This window comes from Odontesthes bonariensis, chromosome 9, assembly GCF_027942865.1.
Source record: "Odontesthes bonariensis isolate fOdoBon6 chromosome 9, fOdoBon6.hap1, whole genome shotgun sequence".
NCBI classification, from domain to species: Eukaryota; Metazoa; Chordata; class Actinopteri; order Atheriniformes; family Atherinopsidae; genus Odontesthes; species Odontesthes bonariensis.
The window spans coordinates 38,534,275-38,559,644 of record NC_134514.1 but is presented as its reverse complement, the minus strand read 5'-3'; the positions used below and the strand labels follow the sequence as shown (position 1 = coordinate 38,559,644).

The following is a 25,370-nucleotide window of genomic DNA, read 5'->3' as shown; positions in this document are numbered from 1 at the left end:
GTACTTCTAACTCTTTCTGTTTATGAACATTTAAGCCACAAGGAACAGCACTCCAGAGTAAAAAAAAAATGAAAGGGGCACACAGCAGAGCAGAGCCTCAAATGCTTTTGTCATTGTTAGTAATGGATCAGATACTGGTTTGACATAATGGCATGACAATAAGAGATGTGTGAGAGCCTACGAGATATTTCACTCCCTCAAACACCACAGCATGGTGCCAGATAAGGTGCACAATACTGTATGAACATTACTCATTCAGGGTTTGAATTTGGTTTCTTCTAAAGATAACATTCTGAGTAACTGGGTCTCTTAAAACCTTTGAACATGCCATTTTAGAGCCAGTTTGTTCATACTGGTGGTTCTCTCAGTGTACATGTGTGTGAGCCTCGGTGTGTCCTCACATTTAATCACGTTCTCAGTATCAGTGGGATCTTGTAGGATCTTTGACAGGCCGTCCAGCAGCATGGAGGCCTTGCTGTAGCGGTAGGCTATGTCCTCTGTTTGCTTGAACATCTCATCCAGAGCTGCTGACTGAACCTGACAGACAAACAGACACCAACCATCATTCCATTACGCTGAGCAGCATCAACCATGGCTGCCTGTTACAAAGTAAAACTTTGTAACCTAACTTTAATAATCCGTGTGTGTGACTCACAATCTCCACAGCATGATTGTAGATGAGCTTCTCTGCAGTGACGCTGTTGATCTCATCCACAAAGCGCTGCTTATCAGAGAAGAAGTGGTTGAGTCTGTCCGTCAGCTGCCGACAGAGGGAGATGCAGCTTTTGTAGCGCTCATTTAGGCTCTTCACCACTGTGAGAATGAAGGGAGAGATTTTTGTTTTATCCATGTTTGCTGTTTAATTGAGCAAATAAATATATGCATAGAACACAAGCTTGTTTCTTAAAGGCCTACAGAAAGGTGATTTTTTGCACAAAACTGAAATAGCAGATCGATTCCTTATATACCATAGAATTTTTTTATGATTTTAAAATAAGTTTAGGCCCCTGGATAGTCTTGATTAGGCCCAATGAACTATCACCACATTTGACTCGAATTTTGGCAAACCGACGACAGGTGCGTGACGTCACGCGTGCCAACTGCTGGAACAATCACCATGTCTGATACCAGTAGTTCTAGTAGCGAAGCCAGCAGTTTGCCAGACCTGGACAGCTTCTTCACGGCAAATTTCGAGCCTAACATTGTTGATGACAATGAAGAAGACAATGAAGAGCCTGAAGAAGAAACCGAGGAGGGATTGGGGCTAGAACCATACAGGTTCGAGCCAGCCATTGCCAGTGACAGTGGGTCGGAGTCCGAGTCCGAGAGCAGTGGGGACGATGATGGTGATCATGGTGATTTTTTATTGCGAGTAGATGTACGAAGTGCTGTGGGTGCGTGTGTTGCCCTCAGCAGCTCACATCACCGGGGACAGAGGAAGCAGAGAGACCTGCGGTCGGAACTCTGTGTCTCCCTGTTCGCCTGCCTCCTCTCTGGTGAAATCATCCCGCCATGTTCAGCTCCCTGCGGTGCGGACACTCAGGGGGAAGAGCGGAAATCAGCCGGCAGAGCGATTTCAGGGCAACCATCCCGAGGTGTGTCCGCTCTCCGCCAGGTGGATTCCCCCTGAGCGTCCACACCGCAGGGAGCTGAACACGGCGGGATGATTTCACCAGAGAGGAGGCAGGCGAACAGGGAGACACAGACACAAGACCGCGGGTCTCTCTGCTTCCTCTGTCCCCGGTGGTGTGAGCTGCTGCTGCTGAGGGCAACACACGCACCCACAGCACTTCGTACATCTACTCGCAATAAAAACTGCACTGAACCCAACGTTTTATTGCCTTCACCACTCAACAAGCGTACTACAATAGCGGCAGCCAGGAAAACCCATGGCACATGTGACGTCACACGGAAGCCCCGCCCCCAGTCTGGAATTCCAGGAAGGATTTCCAAGCGGCAAATTCAAAATCGCAAATTTCATGCGTTTATGAAATGTTTTGGTGTAGAGTCCAATGATCATTATTGTTCCTCTGTGTATGTATCATCATTATGTATTGGGTGTAGTGTCAGCTTTCTGTAGGCCTTTAAAGGGGAACTCCGGGGCATTTGAAGCGCATTTCCATTGCTAGAGGTTGTCAAATACTGATAGTAGGACACAGAGAGGTGCAAATCTGCGCTCCCTGTGTGGAGATCGTGCTGTTCGCTCAGCCTGTCATGCGAGGCTAATACGTGGTGGCTAAGGGGCAAGCGCTAACCCTTCCACGTAAAACAACTTGCACACTGCAGAAACGTCACACCACTTTATAAACCATCCGACAATAAAGTCACAAGCCTTACCATCAAAACCATATGCATGGTTCTCACATTACTGGCATGGGGACGTTACAAAACAACTTTATAAACAGCATGTAACTCACCGGCTGGTTGTAGGCTCGCGCATGTGAAAGCCCAAAAGAGTCGATGGACGATAATCCCATATACAAAACAATTATCTTCTCTAGAAAAACTGCGTTCAAGTATTTAAAACATTACAACAATACATGCCCAGTAATATTGTTTTAATGTTTTAAAGTTGTTGTTTTACATGGAAGGTTTAGAATTTGCCCCTTAGCCACCACGTATTAGCCTCGCATGACAGGCTGTGCGAACAGCGCGATCTCCACACAGGGAGCGCAGATTTGCACCTCTCTGTGTCCTACTATCAGTATTTGACAACCTCTAGCAATGGAAATGCGCTTCAAATGCCCCGGAGTTCCCCTTTAAGCTAATGCAGTGAGCCACCCAACCATTTCCCAGATTATCACATTGAATAAATTAAAGTTGAGTAAACAAAGAGGAAGAGGGAAATGTGCTCACCCTGTTTTACAGCAGTGGAGGGATTGAGTTTGGCAGATTTGATCTGAGCCTTTGCAAGATGAAGGGAGGAAGCAAGGAGTTGAGCTGCCTTCATGTAGAGCACCAACTGCTCCACCTGCCTGTAGGGGGCAGCACAGTCATACCATGTCAAACAACAGGACTGCAGCAAAACCACATAACAAAAATGTCCTTCTCAGACTGAGTGAGATGAATGAGATGAGTTGATTTCCTTACCCCCACTCTTTGCTGAGCTGGCTGATCTGGTCCACAACCACACTGTCTGGAGCAGGGTATATGGAAGCAGCCGACACGCCCAGCTCTGCTCCCCCTGCTCGGACTGCGGCCATCTCCAGCACACAGTCGGTGAATGAGAGCATCATCCGAAGGTGCATCAGGGTGTCTGTATGCTCGCGCTGGACAAAGGGATAAAAAAAAAAAAAGTTGCATTTAAATCATGAAGCAGGGAAAAGTCCACAAACAGTTTAATGTCAGATTAATGTCCAAAAGAAATCATGGAAAAAGAGGTGCAAAAAGGTGGTATATCCCCCCCGTCTCACCTCCATCAAGGTCTCCTCAGGCAGCTCTGGGGCTTCGAAGGTAATGAAACCCTCCAAGCTGGGAGGAGAGGTACCATACGGGACATAGCGCAGGCTGCAAGGCCCCCCCTCTGTCCCAGGCCCAACCTGCCCAGCCCCAAAACCTCCTGGAGGAGAAGTGCCTATGGTCATGCCTGGGGGAGAACCAACATAGACCCGACCACTGGTTGAGCACAAGGAGCCGGCTGAACTGTTGGAACCCACTTTGAGGAGAACAAAGAAAGTGATTAGTGACACTGTTAAATAACCTTACTCAAAACACACCTTTGCTTGCATACTAGCTTAGCTTAGGTGGAGGGTTCTTCACCTGAGATGGTGCGTGGTCGGGTGCCGAGGTGGCTGCAGGTGGGGGGAGTGCTGCTGCTGGGGGGCGAACCCACAGTGAACAGGACAGTACGAGGACTCGCAGACCCACCCTGAGCCAGCATGCTGGGGGCTGCAGGGGGTTCAGGAGGAGGATATGGAGTTTATGTCTTTCACATTCTCACCACAAAATATTACAAATGATACAAAGTATGTACTGGAGATTAGATATGTTCAATTAAGCAAGACATTAGCAACTCATTATCCAAGCCAAATCCCTGATGTCAGGTAAACAGTACAGTGGGAGATGTTAAGCTGATGTGCAGCAGTGTATCCACACCTGTGTCCATGGGTCGCTCAGTGTTCAGGCTGTCGGTGCTTCCCTGGTAGGCCTGTCCACCCAAAGTTATTCTGATTGGTTGTTCAGATAGACGACCTGTGCTGACAGACCTGTGAGGAACCATAGATGACGTCAGCAGAGGTCAACAGGAGACAAACTGATGGCCTTTTCTTTGGTGTCACCATGTGACGTCAAAGCATTACACAGGATGTTATTCCCGTTCAGAAGGACAGCATTCTAACAAGGTTTACATTTCACCACATTCTGAAGTGTGTGCAAGTAAAACAAGAAGGAAATAATTCATACATCAAAGAACGTTTGTGTTGGAAAACACAACATAAAGTCACAATTTATTTGATTCAGTTAGAGGACCTATCACTGCACAAGTGGATTTAGTTTTTGATCAATAATATCTCTTATATTATGGGTGGACCATAATGACACAGCGGAGTCTTAAAAACCTTTAGTATTAGTATAGCAAAAAGAAGCAAACATACAGAGGATGAGTTGTGAATCCTACCTGCCAAAGGTTCGGCTGCCCTCTGGGGCAGCGGCCCGTCCAGATAGGTATGGACTGCTGTGGTGGGCACAGATGTCCCGGGTATCTGTCAGGGTCTTGGTGGGAAGTGGACTGTCTACCAGTGCCATCAAATTACAGGAGGCCTGTGTTTTGGGAATCTTGAAAGGTGCCGAAATAGGCTGGAAGGAAACAATTGAACAAGGCTAACAACAACTGAACAAAGCTAACAACAAGGCTAACAACAACTGAACAAGGCTAACAACACCGAACAAGGCTAACAACAACTTTAGCAACTAATGATTTAGTTGAAATTGGCACAAGTCGTGTTCAAACATCATAAGAACTACTCCCACCTTGGTAGGGGAACCAATAATGGTGGGCAGCGGGGACTTTTGCAGCCAGTCGGATGTGCGAGGGGAGGAGCCCAGCAGCTTGGTGGGGGAGGAGCCGAGATTGGCTGGGCGGCCAAACTGAGGAGAGTGACTGCAAGAGGAGGGGGATGAAGGCTGCACAGGGTCTGACAGCTGCTTGTGTAGCTTCTGTCTCGTCTGATAGAAATCTGTCAGGGTCGGTGCGCTCTGGAGCCGAGCCCCAAGAAGCTGAGAGGATGGGGTGGGGGAACCTGAGGAGACATGAAGGATTGGATTAGAATCGCTTGATCTTTACAGTTTAAACTTCCATAATCAATCATCCCTACGTAGGGAAGCTACCATAAAGGTTTTTCAGTTCTTACAGGCAGGTTATAGGAGACATGAGTATATGCCTCATTTGTTTCTCAGCTGTAATCAATCTTTATCATCATTTCAGAAAGTTTCCCTGTTTAAAAGGAAACAAAGTCGCCACGACAACAAAAATGAAGGAAAAAAAAAAAAACAGTGAAGAAGTTGTTTGACATCTTCATAGTCAGAGATTTTTAAAGTTCTTGACTCAGAATAGAAAAATACTTTATTCATGGTGGCTTCATCAAAATAATACAAAGAATCGAAAAAGAAAGATGAAAGAGAAATGGTTTCCATGACTGGAGTTACTGCCAATTCTGCCTGTAACTGCAAAGCACATTATTCTGAACTGTGTAGGAATGTATGCTCCATATTTCTTTATCATAAACCATTAATCATTTGCCGTTTCAACAGCCCAAATTCCAGACCACTGACATGAAATCTTATCTAAGTGAATGAGCTGACATAGATGTGCAGCTTCCCCGATGTACTGACCTCCTGAGGAGCTGCGGCTACGAGCCTCCTGGTTCTGCATGTGGCAGCAGCACTGACCCAGCTGTTCAGGAATAGTGCCCACTAAAAAACACAAACAGGATCTGTTCACTTCAAGCCATGTAGTTTAACCCATTTAGGCCTAAAACGCCTGGAAAAGAATGCCTGTAAAACCTATGGGCGATTTCAGAAAGACCCCCTAAAACCTGAAGTTTTTCTGGAAATTCAGCAATTGTGTCAACGCCTACTAAATGATTGATTTCTCAGCCTCTGTAGCAGATAGAAACAAAATTCAAAAAGTATTTGAGAGCTTACACCTGTGGCTGTCTTTGGAAATTGAGTTTATTTACATACACCTTCACGAAAATAGAAAATGTAAAAAGTAAAGTGCAGGAACAGCACTATTTTCAATTAGAAAACAGTAATAAAATTAAATTAAATTTTATATTTAAATTATTTATTTATTTTATCGCCAGTAATCTCTTCGTACTGGCAGCACAAGGAGCCCATACACATTCCAATAAACGTTTTAATCTCCGGCACAGTTACGTGTGACCACCTTGCCATCTTTGCTCGAGCTGGAGTCTGATGTACCTGGTCACTGTATCTATTCGTCTCGGAAACGAGATGCGCCCAAAGCTCCTCAGTAAAAATATGATTAAATGCCTGCAACGGTGTGGCATCTGCAGGTAAATCCACTTTCACCCCTGGTGTGCGGTTGAAATCTCTCCGTCGATTACGGTGGTAATTGTCAGTCTTCCACTCACATTCAAACCCTTCAAAATCATCCTCGTCGTTATCGTCATCTTCAAACATATGTGCTCGCCATAAATCTCGATCAATTGGGTCAGCACGTTCATCAGCATCATCAAAGCCAAGAAACTCCTCACAAATCGCTACCGTCTGAAAAAGACGTGTACGCTTTCCCGGCGTTAAAGGTAGAGTAACGCAACAGCGCCCCCGGCTTTAAAGGTAGAAATGCGGCAATGCTTTCCCGGCTTAAATGGGTTAAATGTGCAGTGTACTTGGAGACATGTCTGAATGCAATCTTACCAAGGGGTGAGGGGGAGTAGGGCCGAGAACTGCCTATAGAGAGGCGACGGCCCACCGTCTGAGGGACATCTGCAGAGCTGGGAGACCCCGAGCCCATTTTTGGAAACCCCATAGGACTGGTGTTGGAACGCCTCACTGTTCCAGACCTGGAGAACACAAATATGCATCACAAAAATAAAGTTTGCATGTAGGCTAATCCAAAGAATTGAGAAAAAATAATAACTGAAGAATGAAATAAAATATTCTAAGTCATCTGAGGTCTCGTTTGCATTTGAGAAAATCAAAATTAAAAATATCAGCTGCAGAGGATAACCATTTCATTAAAAGGGGAGTTATTCATTTAGTGTTCTTACATGAAACATTTTTTTAAATCATGAAGGACCTAACAAATATGAACAATACTTTTCTTCATCATGGGCATTTTTTTAGGAATGTGTTTTGAACATTTTTTGTACATTTACACCAATGTTGACTTTTTCTTGCTTTTGTTGGTTCAGTGGTTTAAACGAGTGGTAGAAACGAATAAGTGAACGCACTACAGTAATACGGCTCATGCTGTTTGTGGTTGTATGTGGGAAACTAAACACTAATAAAACTAATGATCAAATTCTAAGTGCTGCCTTACAACTAAAACTCATTATCAGGGAAAAGCAAAGTGGATTGTATGTACACAGAATCATCCCACATCTGAATCAAAGTACATTCAGATTTACAGCAAAAGCAAAGAATTCAAACAATCCCACAGATCAGACTCACAACACATCAGCTAAGCGTATAATTCACTAACGCCTTCATCATCTCTGCTCTTCTCCTTTTCAGACAACAAACTGGAAATGTAACAACAGCATTACTCTTCCTTTGAAAAAAGATGGCATCCTTCCCTTTTCATCAGCCCTCCCCCACCTGCTTTGTTTGCTAATGAAACTGCCAACAATCTCTCACGCCAACAGATTGGGAGGCCACAAACTCAAGCATGCATCTTGCTGATGTAATGTCAGGGAAACTTTACAGCCTGGGTTATCATTACCCAGCTTGAAAATCTATTTGTGAGTTGAGCATTAGTCACCAGCTGACATCAAAAAGTGCTTCCTTCACTCTCAAAGAAAGTAGATTGTTTTTTTTTTACCTGGGGGAGCTGTAGAGTGTGGTGGTTGGGCTGCTGGACAGGTTCTGCTTGATGCGCTGGTAGTTGCGAACCTGGGTGGGAACAGGGATGGGGGTAGTTTCGGCCCGTGGGGACACCATGGGAGTCTGTCCCTGGGTGGGCTGTGGCTGCCTGGAGGAGGAAAAAGGGGAAAGGAGTGCAGTTAGCCATCCCGCTCTGAGCTGCTGATGTTTCCATATCTTCAGAACTTCTTCAGGGGCCTCAACACCCATAATAACCTTACGATTCAAAACGCAACTGCTGCTACAGGAAGTAGCACACTAAAAAAATGCTGAAATGTTCTTTCCACAGGATCAGTTTCTTTGTTTTCACGATGTGGAGGCAGACTGCCGAACTTAAGTTTAGCCTGGTTAATCATACAAGCAGAGTCAGGAGGGAAAAAAAGGGGCTGGACATGCATGTAAACACTGAAGGACAGCAAATGAGCTTCAAGCTTCTTGAGCTGAGGGCAGGACAAGAGAGGGGGGGTGGCCAAAGGCACGTGTTCGACAGGGCCTCTGTGTTGATCCGACACAGCAGGGGAAGTGCAAAGAGGCAGGACTCATTTGCATTGTTTTACAATTCCCAAAGAGACAAAATGTTCTGAACATAAAGCCATGATCAAGTTAACAATAAAGGACCATTGCAAACATATACAATTATAATAACATTAAAAAAAAAAAAAAAAGAGTATGGTGGTTTGAGAGCCGTAACAGTTAGCAAGCAGTATTATCCAAAGGCTGCGAGGGGCTGGGAGGGGCTGAGAGGGAGAGGAGGACATGTGACACACTAGACTAGTCCAGACAAAGGCTATGTACACACGTAGCCGGGTATTTTTAAAACCGAATGTTTCCCCCCCTCCGTTTATAAAATAATCTGTCTCCACATTACCTCGTTTTCGAAAAAAACTCCTTCCACACATAACCGAACATCTGCGTTTTCACCTGTCTTGACAATCCAAATGCTGTTTTGCGCCCTCGTCAGCTAAATAATAAAGTGTGCAGTGGACTGCCCCTCGATATGAGGACGTAATAATTCCGACAGCGAGAGGACTGAGGACCGGGACATGCGAAATTGTCATGCCATTCCTCTGGGAGTACGACTTGGGCGTGTAAAATCAAGGCAGTAAACAGCGCCTGCACAATAATAACCAGCACAGTTCTGAAGACATCCATGCTTCTTCAGTAAACAAAGGTCGCACTTTAGACTTTAAAGCAGATTTGTTGTTGTTTTGGCGCATATTGTGACGTTTGAAAACGCAAAACTCCGGTTATCTCTGTCTACACGCAGCTGCATAAACGGAGTTTTCAAAAATCTTCACTTTGCCCGGAGTTTTTAAAAACATTCGTTTACGATGCGTTTTCATGTGGATGACAGGTCCAAACGTAGAAAAATATATTCGTTTTAGCAGATACCCGACTACGTGTGGATGGGGCCAAAGACTGCTGGAGCAGTAGCTTTGTGAGATTTCTGCACTTCTGAGATATAATCATGAACATGTGCCATCTTTGCTCACGTTTAACATTGATCACAATATGGCTGATGAAGCAAGCCATACAAAGGCTTTCTTATTTTCTCCAGGTTAAGAAAAGCATTATTGATCCCAGCTGAGGCTTAGAATGGAGAGGGATGATGTGTGCCGTTGTTCCCTTGCTAAAAAGAAAGAAAGAAAGACGACAGAATAAAAAGAGGAAAGAGGAGAATAATTCTTATATAATAAGTCAGCTGCCTGTCTGCTGATGTGGTTTTAAACTGAGTAACCTAGTAGAAAGGTATGGGAACCAACAGTTCCAGCCTCCAAAACTATCACACTTGCTCCATCTTTCTTTCCCCTCATCTAATCTTTTGCTTTCTTTATAATAAGCTCTCTCCTGACATCTTGCTCCATACCCTTAACTCTACACTCCCTTCCTCTCATACTCTTTTTTTTCTCTCAAACAATTCAGGAAACACTGTGCACAGAAGATAAACAAGTCAATGATTTAGAGGTTTTATCCAGCTCTACTGCTGTTCATAAATTGCAAATGGGAAGTCCTGTAAAGAACAGAGCCAATATATAATTTATCAAGGGTCAAAGTTGACCTAATCTATGTAAGAAGTGAGGCATTATTGTTACATTAAACAGCACAGTGAAGAAGAGAGAGGGAACAAATCTAGCAGTGTCGATGGCTCGAGTGGGACGAGACACTAAACAGGAGAAGAGTACGCTAAGCAAGAAAGGATACTTCAGGCTATTCATACACGCAAACAAGAAAGCAGGGAGGTGTGTCTGGATGCAGGTTGTTACACAAAGAACAGAGAGTGAAAGACAACAGAGGGGGAAAAAAAACAGCCACTAACTTAGAGTTCTGTAATAACATTTACATCGAAACTTTTAGTGGGGCCTGTAAATTATCATTGGTTACATTTAGTTTACGTAGCAGGAACTTATCTGGAACACATGATGACAGTGACAGTAAAAAAAAACACTTTCCTTAGCTTGGCTATTTCTATATATATATATAAAACTATGATGAATTTTACTAAACATTTTGACCAAATTCAATTCAAATGAATTGGGTTATAATGACTAGGATTGAACTAAATTACGTAATTATGTATATATAATGGACTACAATTGTAACTGGATTTATTCTCTGTTACAAGTGCCTTGAAATTACACGTTTTGAGCTGGAGCTACAAAGAAAAACTAAATTTAACTGAATTAAATCTGTTGATTTTAGTGTTTCCATAAGTTCTGGAGGCTGTTAGGAACACATAGAATAAGGCTAGCCTTGTTCTTCCTCTATCAAAGGGAGGAGAAATAGTGTCAACAAAAGAGTAAAGACGATTTACAGTGCAGTGAATTTCACATTAACATGAATAAAACATATTTAAAATAAAGAATTAAACCTTTCTTAATACAGTTACTTATTCAGAAACCACAAATGGGGAGGACATGGAACAGCAGGGAAGTCATTATTAATTATGAAGTGAAAACTCAACTAATTGGATTTAAACCTTTAATAAGAGCAGTAACAACTGCGGTGTTAAAAGAATGCAGGATTTAAGAACACAGCCAAGTCCCAATTACAGCAGTCGGTGTGTGAAGCTATTCTTATCCACACAGCACTGCTGATCAGGTGCTGTTTTTAGCACAGCACCACCTTGCTGTTTGGCTCAGTGTCTGATTCAGAACTCGCTGATCATCAGATTTGACTGCGGGCAGGAGTGCTCACTCATGACAAATGTGATGTCTGACCTAAAGGAGGCTGTTTTCCTGGTGGTGTGGTAGCCAGAAATAGTGACACAAAGAAACAAAGGAAGCTTCATGGACACAAATATTCCTCAAGAATAGATAATGATCTCATAGCTGAATGTGAAATGCAATCTGATGGCATCATGTCGCACATCCATTACACTAATAACACTCAGTTTATGCTCCATGAACGGTGTCTGATGAGTCAGTGATGCTAGGCTGTATAGAAATAATTACAGTTCAGGCACCATTCACAGAAAACAGCTGAGAAATGCTAAGTTTAGATGTAGGGAGGGTGGAAGTTAAGCCCTGAGGACCATAGAACTACTCACAAAGGAACCAGGGTAAAATTAAATGTTGGTTGGTGAAGTTTCTATAAATTCACAAGCAAGTCAGGAAACTTTGAGATATTTTCAACAAACTACTCAAGTAATGTTAAATGTTTTATCATTTTTCTAATGAAGCAATCTAATTACATAAACTAATGTTTTGGTTAAGGATTTTTTTTACTTTCTATATTTTCATCTATCTTTTTAATTTAGAATTAGGCAACATGTGAGATTCTGAGACATCTTTACAGGCCTGTTTCTGTCACATTAAATCACTTATGGCCATGAGATTACAGATGCCCAAAACAGTCAGAATTTGGAAACAGCAGTACAAACGTTAACAAAATACATCCGAGTAGTGGATGCTCAGCCACCTTTGTATGAGTTGAAGTAATGTGATAAATCAGGTTTGTAGTTCATGACTCCATTTTTATAGATTAAACTTCTTTAAAAAAAAAACAAAAAAAAAAATTGGAGGTGGTAAATTGGGGATGAGTTGATGAAGCTTTACAGTCGATTTCTCTTTCTGCTTTAAATAAGTTCAAACAGTGCTTACCCTCCACAAATAAGAAACTCGTTGGATGGCCGACGACCTGCACCCACTGGTTGGTCATCTATGGAGGAAGAGAAAAAAGAACACAATTATGAGGGTATAACATCTTTCACTGTTTTACAGATCAGTAGTTATTAGCTGATAACTCGTCTCTTGCAATGCTACCCAACACTCTCAATCAATCTACACCATCTCCTGCCAATGGAACTGTTCCTTGTTTGTGGATTATAGAAGTGTGTGTTTGAGCAGGTGTTCAGCATCAGGGGTCATTCTACTAGCCAAGAGGGGAAGTGTGTGTTCTGACTGTTTATAGAATTCTGTCTACAGTTACAGCCTCACTTTTGGGTGGATTTAATTTGACATAAATTGAGATTTGATTTACAATATAACACTGTATATCTCAATAGCTGCTGATATGAAAATATAATAGCGATATAGTTTATTTCAACTGTCAAAAGTCTGTCATTCCCCATGAAAGCAGTAACCCTGAAGCTAATGTTAATTACCAGTTTTTAGGTGAGTCATTTCAGTGAATTTGGAGAAACCGAGTTCATTTGCATACACACACTATGTGCTTTGTAGCAGTCACAGTGCCGTGTGGATTAAGAGTTTTTCAAACTTTGACAAAACCAACATTCCTGTGGGGGATGTTTACGTATGTGGATATAAACCAGATCTTCATTTTCTTTCCACAAAGGAAAAAGAGACAGAAACTGCCTAATTTACGTTCACTTCCTGCCCTCTTAAAAGCTTTTTGGGAGTGAAAAAGAACTCACTCTTGGAAAAGTGGGACACTTACTATCTTATCTAGACCATAACTCGAAAGTTGACACTTTAACACCCCTTTTCACCAGCAAACCGACCAGATGGCTACACACGAACTGAGAAGACTCACTTTTAGTCGAATCTTAAAACTATATTAAATGTGTTTGATAACCGTGTACAATTTCTTTCAGGTTTCCAGCTTGATCACAAGACGCATATAGAGACAATTTGTACGATTCTGGCTTAAATATTGACAAAGAACTGATTTTGGTGGAAAACGCCCAACCTGCCTGATGGAACCACATTGCCCCCTCGTGGTCTGCAGTGTTGATTAGTTGAACATTTAAATCCCAGAGGACTCAGTAAAATGGACAATATATGCAACTATTAACTTTTAACGATGTCCCTTCGGTATCTATTTGGTATTTGTTTGGTGTCCCCATTGTTAACACAGAAAATTAACATTTCATAGATATTCATCTGAATTTTGAAAGTCATAATTGTCTTTATCATGTGTGTTATTTTGATGTCTTTATATTACAAGTCTATGTTATATCTTTAATCTGCATATCTTAACAAGATGTGGTGTTTTCAGAATCACCGAGACAAATGTTCTATGAGATGGGAGTAATGGAGAAACACAGAGTTCTTTGTCTCATCCAGAAATCCCCCTATAGCACAGATCACCTTACACAGACATGCACACAGTTCAAGCATGTCGTTGGCTGAAAAAGTAGTGTAAGCCCCGCCTCCGAGAGTCAAAACCCGGAACCCGCGGAAAACACACGCGCTCTCAGGCTCTCTAGTGCTCTCTCTAGTTCTCTCGTTTGCTGGCTCGCTTCAGGTGTCTGCTCTCTTGCTTCTTGCCTCTTGTTCCAGAAGGGTTCCAACCCAGAGTTTCAGAAGGAGATTTGAGCAGAGAACAGCTGCTCAGAGACTTTTAGAGATGGTTTAAGCAGAAGAGAAGAGCTCGCCGGAGTTTGGGAGTTTTCCCATAATCTCAGGAGAGAGCGGAAGGACGTGTGGATAACGATGCAGCGGACGACCGGAGGAGACCCTCCAGAACCCAGTGAGACCCCGGAGACGAGAAAGAAAGACCCGAACAAAGAAACAGATTGAAATACTCTGAAGATGCACGTTTTACGTGTTTTTGTTCGTCCCTCGCCATCCACGTCCTTCTACGTCGCACGTCCTAACCTCCGCTGTTTCACGCCATCATCACCTTTTCCTACCAAGAAAGCCAACTCCAAGCAACCTTTTATTAATCTTCTGTGAACTTAAGTTCACTTCATCAGAGAAGCAACGGACCCACTGACACTAAGAATATTCGACCATCTAACCCCAGTCCTCGGCACCATCGTTTCGGTTTCCCGGTGAAAGAAGCAACTGAGAAGTCCGCTAAAGTCAGCCACCACAGCCAGGAAGGCCCAGAGAGCGGAAGAGAAATCCCCTCGGACCCGCGTGGCCGCTACCATGGTCCGAACCGACTGAACAGAACTTCAGCACAGTAAGACCGACCCGTTTTCACCTTAAAGTGGGTTTGATGGATGTCTCGAGGCTTTCACAGAATGATAAATGAATCCGAAATGTCAGTATTTAGATTCAAATAGTCAGCCAACCCAAACTATTTGAATAAATCCAGTAACTCTCCATTCCCATATTTTATTTTATATTCACTAAGTGTTTTATATAATCACCCATATTCCATGCATCTCCTGTTTGTTTAAAGGTTCATGTCTAAGATCATATCATTGTAATAAACAGCTCATATATCTATATATATGTTATAATCACAGATTGTGTCGTATGCTTTCTTTACGTAATGTCTGTCCAACCAAACGAGAACTTCACGAAAGTAGCGAGATATGAGACTGAATATTAATTGAATATTAATTTAACACCAGGATCGTAAGATTTCGAACAGTTTTCCTACCTGACTGTGACTTAAATTAAGTCAAAACCTAGGTAGGTGGTGCCCTGAATTCGAGGTAAGGTTTATTTGAGACTGTAAGAACATCTCATAAATCCTTATATTTAATAGGTATATAAATACCCGGTAACGCTACAGCTTTGAGACTTACAGCTGTCAGTAGAGATGTGAGGCACCAGGACAAAATCATCAGTGTCACAGGAGGAGTTCTTACTGCTGGTGCTTCCAGCAGACTCTTTGGACAGCTGCAGAAAGTTGGGTGGACCGGGCGGAGGAGATGACAGACCATCTTCAGCTAGAGTCTGCATGTCCGGGAGAGACTGTGTGTTCACAGATAGACAGACAGACAGATAAATAGATGGATAGATGGATAAAGACAGTGGTAAAAAAAGACAGCGATAAAAAAAAAACCTGAATTACTGAATGATCTTTCAGAATCAAATGAATTAAATGACATTCTTACAGAGTACACAGTAAGATGTAACTGTGAGTACACTGGGAGATAGAAATGCTCTGCATTCACACCGCTGCTGTAATACAAGATGAGCCACTGTGCTCAGAGACTGGTAGGACTGGCAGCAATGCAATAGTAGTAGCACTTACACTAGCAGTCATAGTCAAAGTTAGTAGAGCCAGACTAGCAGAATCATGGAATATGTGAATATAGTTGAAGTGTGTATTCTTGTTTTTTTTCTACCAGTATAGAGTAACTGTTTGTAATGAAAGCAGCAAGCAGGCACAATGGAGCAGAACACCAGGGAAATATTTTATGACCTTACTTGAAGTGTAAGTGTAATCCCTTTTGAATAAGAATGTATGAAGTAACATCAAACTCACAGGGGGAGAGCTGTAGCGGATGCATGGGGAGCTGCCACAGGAGCTGTCCGTCACAGCGTTGGAGGCACTCGGGACCGGCACTGGACATGCTGAGGAAAAAAAGTTCATCCTTAATCATAGTTTCAAGTTGGATGATGAGAAAGTGTACTACGGTAGGGTGTGTCACTTAGGAATGAGCCTTTTATACTTACATTTTTTAATGGTGGACAACGGCTCCAAGAAAGGATGGCTGAAAAATGTGTCTGCAGATTGGAGGGTGATGTTACAGAGACTGTATGAGGGAGTGTTGGGTTTTTCATTGTGAATTATTACCATTTAACATTAACAGTTTACCAAAATAATACTGTAAAGACTCACCAAAGTCCATTCTGTCTTTCTGGTTTCTCTGCAGCAGCCCAAGCAAAAGGTCACTAAGTTGTGGGGATGTCTCCCTTGGGATTCTGCATAGTGGGAACATCAGTAGCTTGCTTAGGGTGTGAGGAGACTGTGCAAAACAACCAAATTAAAATAGGGTGCATGGCAGGTCCTGTAATGAAAACCTGGTGTGGCACAGTACTAAACAAACACATCTGGAGACAACACAGACAGACTATGTTATGACACATTAGTACAGATCCTCTGTACCATACTGGGACACTATTGCATTGTTGCTTTGAGTGAAATGCAATCATACAGGAAGGCTCAAAATGAAAATGTGTAGTTGCTGACATCAGGTATGTATGTATGCAATGTAAGGAATATCTAAAACCAACAATATCTCGCACTTGGGGCAGTCACTTTTTAGCATGCTCACTTTTCTCTTATTTAGATAAAGCCATCGATATCTATACCAATTTTCAACAGTCCATCAAACGCTTTTTAAGATATTCAACTACAAAAGAGAAATTTCAGTGTCATGAGAGGTTAAAAAGAAATTCAAGTCATCACTAGCGTCATCAGGATTCCTTACCAGGAAGAATGAATGTCACCACATTTCATAGCAAGCCAAATGAACAACTGACAGACCAACATTTCCATCTCACACACCACACCTAGCTAAGAACAGTAGACCAGCGGTCCCCAAACGTTTTTGCGCCACGGACCAGTTTAATGTCAGACAATATTTTCACGGACCGGCCTTTAAGGTTAGAACTGGTCGCCGCATATTATGCAGAGCGGGCTTGGTGCGTGGTAATCACCTGTCACGATAAATCCATTTCTTTAGTAGGTCTCCTGGTACTGTCTGTTAAATGCAGCTTTCTTTTTCTTAGTGGTCATAGGCTCTTCTTCTGTCTCCTCACTGGGCCTTTTCCCTTTTACAAAGAAACCTTCCAAAGACTGTTTTTTACTCATTTTTTGTGTCAAGAGTGAGTCATAGACGGATGTAACGGAGAAAATTCGGTCCTTTTTCAAAATAAAACATTGTTCAGACTCGGATAATAAATAAAACGGAAATAATGTAAGTTATTTATTTTTTCTGTGGGGCTCGGGGGTTAGGGACCACTGCAATAGACGCCAGCAGAGAATGATGTTGTGATGAGTTGTCAAGATAGGACACTCATAATTGCATCTTACAATAAAGGTGACTTACATAGGTTGGAGATTTTTGTTCTTCTCATAAAACATCCTCAAATCTTGGGGACTGTTGGCCTGAAAATAGTTATAATGAAATTATATGCATTGACACACATCTCACACAAACTCATTTGTTAATTGTTTGTAGGGCACAATATTAACCTGGAATGGTGGCTTGCCAACCAGACACTGATATATAACAGTTCCGATGCTCCACAGGTCAGCCTTGGCGTCATAGTTTTGGGACATGATGACCTCTGGGGCCTGAGAGAGGAAAGATCACTAGTTAAGATACAAAATGGAGAATTATATAACACGTCGCTGAAAAAGTGCAATGACTTATTCTAAAAGTCTCATATTACATCCTTTTCTAACAAGTTAAAGGAAGTCTGCCATGTTCCCAGAATGGGTCCTCCAAGTTTCAGCCCAAGATCTCACATATGTCCTTAATTCTGCAATGCCCATGTACCTGTGGGTTTTAGCCCTGTTCCAAACAAACAGTTTTATTGTTTGTAGCATTAAATGGAAAATTGAGCTGATGCTTTTCAGGAGATGGGCCCTTTTTTTGTAGCCTGACTAACGTCATACTCACGATTCTAGTCAGAATGTGAGTCTGATACCGCTCAATAGAGTTTTGAGTATGGGGCTTGTTTCAACCGAACCAGGAGAAAAAATGCCTCTTCGCTCAATTGGATAGACCTACAACCAATCAGAGCAACGTAGTATGTGACGTAGATTAAGCAACACACACTTGTTGTAGGAAGGACGGCAAAAACATCTTTTCTATCGATAAAAGCCTTTATCGCGTTCCTCTTTTCGTCTTTCAAAATGAATGCAATGTGGAGATCCTGTAGAACAGACTCGATGGCAGAATCTACACACCCTAGCTCTCCAGCGGCAGCCATGTTTGTTTCAAACGAAGTCAAACCAAGCGCTCTTTAGTGACGTAGTCGATGATGTCCCTGTTGATCATCTGTCCATCATCGTATAAAGCCCGCCCTGGCAATCTGATTGGGTCGACCAATTCTTGGTCGGGCATAATAATTTCCCAACTGAGCAGAGCCAGACCCAACTTCCCGACTAAAAATTTTATGGGCGGGGCTAAGTTCGGCTGACACCCAGGCTACTTTTTTTGGCCAGTGCTATGACTTCCCCTGCGAATATGCAGTGGTGCCATTGTGGCTGTAAATAAAAACACAGTACAACGATACACATTCAAACTTGAATCAAAATGAAAACAGTAAATCTTTGTAGTAGCAAGTTATAGAGTGTGGCTACAATACAATGCACATTATTTCATATATTAACATGAACATTTCTAAAATAACATGCATCATGACCATTTTTTCAGCTGAATACTATCAGGAAATACTTAAAGTGGCCAGCTGATGAAGCAGCTGACACACAGTGTGAGAAACAAAGCAAACCAGATGCCAGGTTTTTGATGTTAAGATGTTGATTATGTTGTTTTGCTAGTAAATTCACAAGTTTGCGGCCCTGATTTCCGATCACGTGATCGGAACATCCCTAATCCTGATTATGGTTTATTGGAAATAGAGATTCTTTTTTAATGAAACATCTTCAGGGTATTTCTTCCTTTGAAAATGGAAGAAAATATTGTGGACATTCCTGGCTACAAAAAGCCTTCCCACATCCACATTTTGCTCTGTTGATATCCCTCATACCAATTTACTCTTAGTTGATTAAAGTCAGCATCAACATCAACCATTAATAAAAAAGGTTTATGTCAACAGACAGAACTTGTGTCAGCTTTGCAGGACTCTCTCTCAGTGCAAAGATTTGCAGTCCACACAGAGCCAAAAGGGTAGTAAAAGAAAATGCCCACACCATGCACAGCCTGTTCACACTACTCTCATCTGGCAAAACACTATTACATTCATCTTCTTTTTGTAGGTGACCTAGAAGGGCTACATATGTCATGTCATTTTACAATCTTGTGTAAAGATGAGTCGATTGAATCTGGTCTATGATTTAACCTCAGATCAAGCTAGCATTGAGGGGGTGGGATCATGCATTTCTTTTTTAGTTCTCAAGTGTTGTCAGAGCTGCAGTGCTAGACTCACTCAAAACATAGACATTCAAACACACTGACCATGTACATTGGTGAGCCACACAGTGTGGCTGCCATCATGTTGCTCTGAAGGTATCGTGCAAAGCCAAAGTCAGCTGCAGGACAAAAGAATAAAACAAACCAGTGAGTACACAAAAGTTAGCACGAGGGACATAAACCTGAGAGAAACATTGTTGGACCCTGAGTAATGTCTAGGAGATTAACACTTGGAACAATAACATATAGATAAAATAGTGGCACACAGGGCTAAGATAGTAGGCATTTTAGAAATGTATTAATTCCAACATTCTTGATGCAAAAATGATCTATTTCAAGTTTGAGAAAGGCTGTTGTTGATCTGATGGTAGACCCGTCTTTCTGCTTCCGAAAAGAAAAAGAATTTCATGGGGCGGTCGGTGGCGTAGTGGGTTAAGCAGCCGCCCCATGTACAGAGGCTTAAGGCCAATTTATACTTTTTGATGCTGACGGTTGCAGAGGCTCTGCAACCGTCAGATCTGCTCTGCTCTCAAAAAAATCCTGACAACGCGTCAGACGGTTGCAGACCCGCGCAGACCACCAACGGAAGTGCGCAGACAAAAGCGGCTGTGATTGGTCCTCGGTGTGCCTTTCCGGTTGTCTGTGTGGCTTCCTCCTTTGCATTTTCGCCAACTCCAATAAAAGAAGCTGTTCTTCTTCGATGAAGAGCAACTCCAGATCCATATCTTGCATACACTCTTTTTTTTTTGAAAGATAAACACTTCCGCTGGCGCCGCCGAAAGTTCTCGTCACCGCCCACCGAAATTCTCGCGAGGGGAAACTGCTGTGCGTCCCGAGAAATTCCAGACCGAGGTTGCAGAACCATAACATGAAAAGTGGTTCGCGACCAGAGCAAAGCAACACGTCAAGACGATAGACGCAGAAGTATAATCCGCCCTTTAGTCCTCGATGCAGTGGGCCCCGGTTCGACTCCCGCACCGAGCGGCCCTTTGCTGCGTGTCTTCCCCATCTCTCTGCCCCCTGCTTCCTGTCTCTCTCACACTGTCCTATCATTTAAGGCATAAAAAGCCCCAAAAAATACTTTAAAAAAAAGAATTTCACGATAAAAATCACATCATTTTGGTACCTGAATTAAAAAGTTGGACCAACTGCAATCTACAAAACTTAAATGAGAAGTTCCATTGTAACCAATTGCTTTATCTCATCCCTCTGGCTACAGCCTAAGGGTTATGACAGGTCATTAAACACATAAGCTCTCTATCTATACTATTATATGCGTTTTAGAATAATCAACGTATTCTAATGCAAAACAAAAAAACCAACTTGTTTTTGTCTTCTACCTATTTTGATGCGGACGCCACTGATGTTGGACTTCTTGCGACCCACATATGACAGCAGTATGTTCTGTGGTTTGAGGTCGCGGTGGATGATTCCTTTGCTGTTCAGGATGCGCATGGCAGCAGCAATCTGCTGAAGGAAAATCCTAAGCGTGTCCTCTCTCAATGTCCCCTTAGCTAAAGAAAAAAAAGGCACAAAAGACATTCATTTCTCAGGAATAAGTGTAAGCATTTGTGAATGCTGAAGAAAGAAAAGCTTAAAACTCCTAAACATTTATTTGCAGGGATCAAAGGCCTGTTTCTTTAAAGAAATCTGTTCATTAAAATTAAACCTTTTCTCCTTTCAAGTCCCTGAATAGGTGTTTTATGCTTTGCCCGTGGGTTTCATTCCAGTGTTTCAATTTGCTAATGAAGCGTGCAAATAATTTATTCATTTGGTCCACACACAATACAGAGTCAAGGCTGTCACACTCTGACCGACCAAAAGGGTGTTTATTAGCCTCAGCTGGTCCGGGCTAGCAGTTAGCATGCTGCATTAATAATCCTGATGTCAAGTATGTAAACTCAGGCAATTAAGGTCCTATTTAGTTGTGTTAGTGAGACAAACCCAATTTATAAGGGGTTCAACAAACTCCTTGACTAGCATGTAACAGTCTGGCCGTGATGGTAAACTGTAAATATGAGCATGTGGGACAGGTTGACCCAGCAAAAGTACAGTGATAAGGGAGCAGCTCCAGCAAAACACAAGCAGCGTTTTTAATGGAACACATGCAGTTATCTAAGAGATGCACTGGCAAACTGCCATTTACCAAACTGTTTAGAATCCAAAGACTGAATCCAAATGAAAACTATGACATTTTGACAGTTTTAACTTTGCAGAAAAACATACTCATCTGAGATCTACCTAAAACTTTTAAAACTTTAAAAGTTTTAATGTTAGTCACAGGACATGATGCAGTTCAAAAGAAAAGTCAGGGACCAAAATCTCTGGGAGTATGTTAATCCTGACTTAAGTTTAGTTCGTTTAGATTTAGTGTGAAATTTCTATTTCACAAGAACACAACTTAAATCTTATTTACACAGATAGTTCATGTAAAATCTATCCATATGAAAAAATATCATTAATGAACAGCAGTGATATGGAAATGAAAAGACTAAACGTGACAGTCTGGTCCTCCAACTTCCAACCCGACCCGTCAAAGTGAAATATTGTGTCACTGATAAAATAAAGACAACTATATTAGTGACTATTAGAGTGGAGTAAAATGGAGGCCAGGAAGATGAGTGAGTTTGTCATCTCCATTTTTCTTCATTCTTCCTAATTAGTATTTGAGCGATGTAAAACAGAACTTCTAAGTATCATTTCAAATGTCATTTGAGTCATAAAATCTCAAGCCGACTCTACAACTAGAAAGGATGACTTTTTAATAAACTATCACAACGACAAACAGTGTGCTCACCAGAACAAAGAAGAGAAGGAACCCTTTGTACAAAGCTGCAGTGATTCTCTCACACACACACACACACACACAATCCCATGTAGGGAACATTTAGCCATACACTCTCCAACACATACAAACATGCTCTTTAACATCCCCCGTGTTATGCAGGCTTGTAAGATTCTACACACTAGTCATCACCTAGATGATAAATCCACCATAACATGCACACGTTCCCCACACCTGCAACTATAGTTGCAGCCGCGTGGTTTTTCTTCCTCTGCAGCATTAATAAGTTTGTTTTGATGAACGATAATCCGTGTTAAATATGCACGTGCAAGTGTGCGTGTGTGTGTGTGTGACAGATTAGTGCTGCTTACCTTGCAGATAGTCTGCAAGATCACCTCCGTTGCAGTACTGTGTGTGGAGACAAACAATCACTATCAACAACAATTAATATACAAGTTTGTTAATGTCAAGCAGAGAGGCAGAGGTTTGGGTCTCTTTGCATGAATTGCTAAATGTTCAAATTCTATTTGACCGAAAAAGAAAAAGTTTTCAGTGCAATCTGTTGGTTTCCTTAGCTAGGAAATTGTTTTTGAATTGGCTCTATATGAACGAATTGGATTATTTTATGAATAATTATGATTACAATTAATTGAATTCCAATTGGCTTGAATTGGACTTTATTATCTAAGTGCCTTGAGATGACATTTGTTGTATTTGGCGCTATATAAATAAAAATGAATTGAATTAACCACAATAATGGTAGGCTCAACAATTAATGTGCTGAAAAGCTGGAACCTTATCAGTGCTGACAACCTCTGCTTGAGTGCTCTGAGTTCTCAAAAGCAAGAAGAAGAACAGATAGTGGAGTCAGTAGTGATGATCAAAGAAGGTGAACTTTGGAAGGGTACGAGGTCATGCAGAGCAGTCTTTGTTTTTCCCCCTGTTCTGAGAGCTTTTTGTGGACAAATAGGTGTCCACGACGACAACCACAAGCTAAAGTCCTGATGAGAATTCTGGGCACCACTAAAACAAAATCCTGGCATGTGAGCATACGAGCAGAGCTACTGGGAACATACTGTATGCTGCAGAGAGCTCGCAACGTAGAGAACATTTGGAGAAAAAGACATGCACCTGCTTCTGTTTTTCTGAGGGACGATGTTGCATGCAAATATAGCCACAATCAAACCTTAGCATAGTCTTTAGCAGCATGTACAGTACGTGGTTTTTGTCAGACAACATCATAATTTTTTTAAGAAATCCAGATTTAAGCATAGAAGCAGGTAGGAAGTGGCTTACAAAATGACTACTGATTCATTTGAACCCTTAATGGGCAGTGTCTCAATGACTGTTTGGACGTGTTCCTTTGACAACAGAAACAGAGAGCTTTACCAAATGAGAACCACATTACTGGAACTTTGCCTATATTCTAGTATGCAGTAGCACAGATATGGCTCAAAAATGTTGTGGACATGTGAGCTGCAGCTGTGCCGAAATTACACATAATGATATGTTCTGTAGAGGCTAAGTACATGATGTCATCGGACATGTAATGGACATGTGACTGCGTTCAGTTACGCCCGACTGAGCAGCAAAAAAGCAGCCATAATGGCTTAATGGCTCCAAGTCAGACTTTTCTTTTTACAAACTTAAAGAATTCAAAGGACTGATGGAATTAATGGAATCCATGCTCAGATGTGGATTTGGAGTTAAAACTTTGTGTCCGTTACGTTAAATTTTTTTTTCTTAGGCCAAAAGTTAATATTTTTGTCCAAGATAGGCTATTTTGCATTAACCACTTCTGATCTATGGATGCATTATTGTAATCTTTGTAACCCATGGATCTGAAAATTAAATTTGTACAGAAAGCGAGTTGATATTAAAAGTTTGATTATTATTAGTATTGTAATAACACAATATCATTACATAGATTACTGCATTGTTGTTTTAATGGGTTATGCCACACTCCTGCTGCTCTGTAAAGAACATAATGAAAAAATGATTTGATGTTATTTACTTCAAATCAATGTGTACTAGCCATATGGTACACACAATTCTGGAAAACTACGTGTAAAAAGGAACAAGGACAGCAGTCCAATTAAATAGCCAAATTGTAACTGCAGCTCGACCTAACTGTACATTTAACCATGCTGACTGATTTGAGCCTGCCTTGCATGCAGTTTGGTGAGCCCTAAAACAAAGCTAGTTAGATGGTTCACATTTTGGTTAATGGGTTTCATTATGTTGTGAAGACAGTTCTTCTCAGTGCAAACTCAAATTGCCTTTATATATACTTTGGAGCACAAAGAGCAAAGCAGACTAAGCTTGTTCTGGGCTGGGGGCCTTTTTCAAAGCAGCATACAGTGAAACTTTCTCGGCTTTTGGGGGCTAAAATAACTAGAAAAGAAGAATTGTGCATTTTCAGTAAGCGACCTGAGGTGCAGTAATTGTTAGTTTTCCATTCTATAGTCATCTGAGAGTGATGAGTGAAGAGTGCAGAAAGTTAAGAAGGATGCCAGATTTAAAGATTTCAACAGGGAAACGGAGGATATCTGGACAGTGGGACAGCGATGGAGTTCACAGCTGCCTAAAGGGGCACGAGGACCACCAGTGTTGGGATAAAACAATTCCTTCATAATGAATGCTTCAAGTACTTTGAAAGTGAAAACTAATACTGCTCAACGCAAATCACAAGGAAATGACACAAGTTGTGACACATGAAATATCCAGACATGCATGTTTCTATACTTACCTCCATAACCAGGAAAACAGAGTTGGGAGTTTCCTGGAAGAGAAGAGACGCAGAATCAGTAAGAGAAGCCATTTATCCGGAAGCAGCTGGCAGCTCCATCACACAGCCATGATAGAACAGCCAGTGGAAAAAAATACTATTTAGGAGGAGAATGGCCTTTAATTAATTGTGTACTCTGTGTATTTTCTACTCAAGCTTTGTAGTGGTTACTGTTGGTTGTTACACAATTCCAGATGACAGAAAAATGTGGATATGTTGCAGTTATTGACTAAATAAGCAGGGTTTAGAGGGGATGAGGAGGGAAAAAAAATCATATTAACCCTCAATATTGAAATAAGTTCAGTGTTTACACAAACACACTTTATGTCTCTTTACTTTATGAAGTGTACAGCAATGAAAGTAGTAGTAAGGGAGCTAATGATTAAACATTCAGACCCAAATGAGCGACTTTTATTGGTTGTACCAGAAAAGTTCTCTACCTGACATGTTCTGTTAACAAAAAATCCAATAACAATTTGCAGCAAACTTTAAATGTTCTT

General features: G+C 41.7%; 1 protein-coding gene across 1 annotated transcript in view; it reads right to left on the bottom strand.

Moving 5' to 3' along the window:
- Nucleotides 1–25,370, bottom strand: part of ulk2 (unc-51 like autophagy activating kinase 2) — a 42,560-nt gene that overhangs the window by 2,745 nt on the left and 14,445 nt on the right. Inside the window, exons 4-26 of the mRNA XM_075474196.1 lie at nucleotides 24,832–24,864; nucleotides 22,454–22,490; nucleotides 20,638–20,811; nucleotides 19,343–19,416; nucleotides 17,392–17,493; nucleotides 17,246–17,304; nucleotides 16,033–16,115; nucleotides 15,867–15,917; nucleotides 15,676–15,764; nucleotides 14,990–15,158; nucleotides 12,147–12,204; nucleotides 8,006–8,155; nucleotides 6,880–7,025; nucleotides 5,830–5,910; nucleotides 4,969–5,237; nucleotides 4,616–4,794; nucleotides 4,096–4,205; nucleotides 3,760–3,888; nucleotides 3,414–3,655; nucleotides 3,091–3,269; nucleotides 2,857–2,975; nucleotides 656–813; nucleotides 402–537 (exon numbers count right to left, since the gene is read on the bottom strand). Coding sequence (XP_075330311.1) covers nucleotides 402–537; nucleotides 656–813; nucleotides 2,857–2,975; nucleotides 3,091–3,269; nucleotides 3,414–3,655; nucleotides 3,760–3,888; nucleotides 4,096–4,205; nucleotides 4,616–4,794; nucleotides 4,969–5,237; nucleotides 5,830–5,910; nucleotides 6,880–7,025; nucleotides 8,006–8,155; nucleotides 12,147–12,204; nucleotides 14,990–15,158; nucleotides 15,676–15,764; nucleotides 15,867–15,917; nucleotides 16,033–16,115; nucleotides 17,246–17,304; nucleotides 17,392–17,493; nucleotides 19,343–19,416; nucleotides 20,638–20,811; nucleotides 22,454–22,490; nucleotides 24,832–24,864 — 2,827 coding nt within the window. The remainder of the gene's footprint in view (nucleotides 1–401; nucleotides 538–655; nucleotides 814–2,856; nucleotides 2,976–3,090; nucleotides 3,270–3,413; nucleotides 3,656–3,759; nucleotides 3,889–4,095; nucleotides 4,206–4,615; nucleotides 4,795–4,968; nucleotides 5,238–5,829; nucleotides 5,911–6,879; nucleotides 7,026–8,005; nucleotides 8,156–12,146; nucleotides 12,205–14,989; nucleotides 15,159–15,675; nucleotides 15,765–15,866; nucleotides 15,918–16,032; nucleotides 16,116–17,245; nucleotides 17,305–17,391; nucleotides 17,494–19,342; nucleotides 19,417–20,637; nucleotides 20,812–22,453; nucleotides 22,491–24,831; nucleotides 24,865–25,370) is intronic.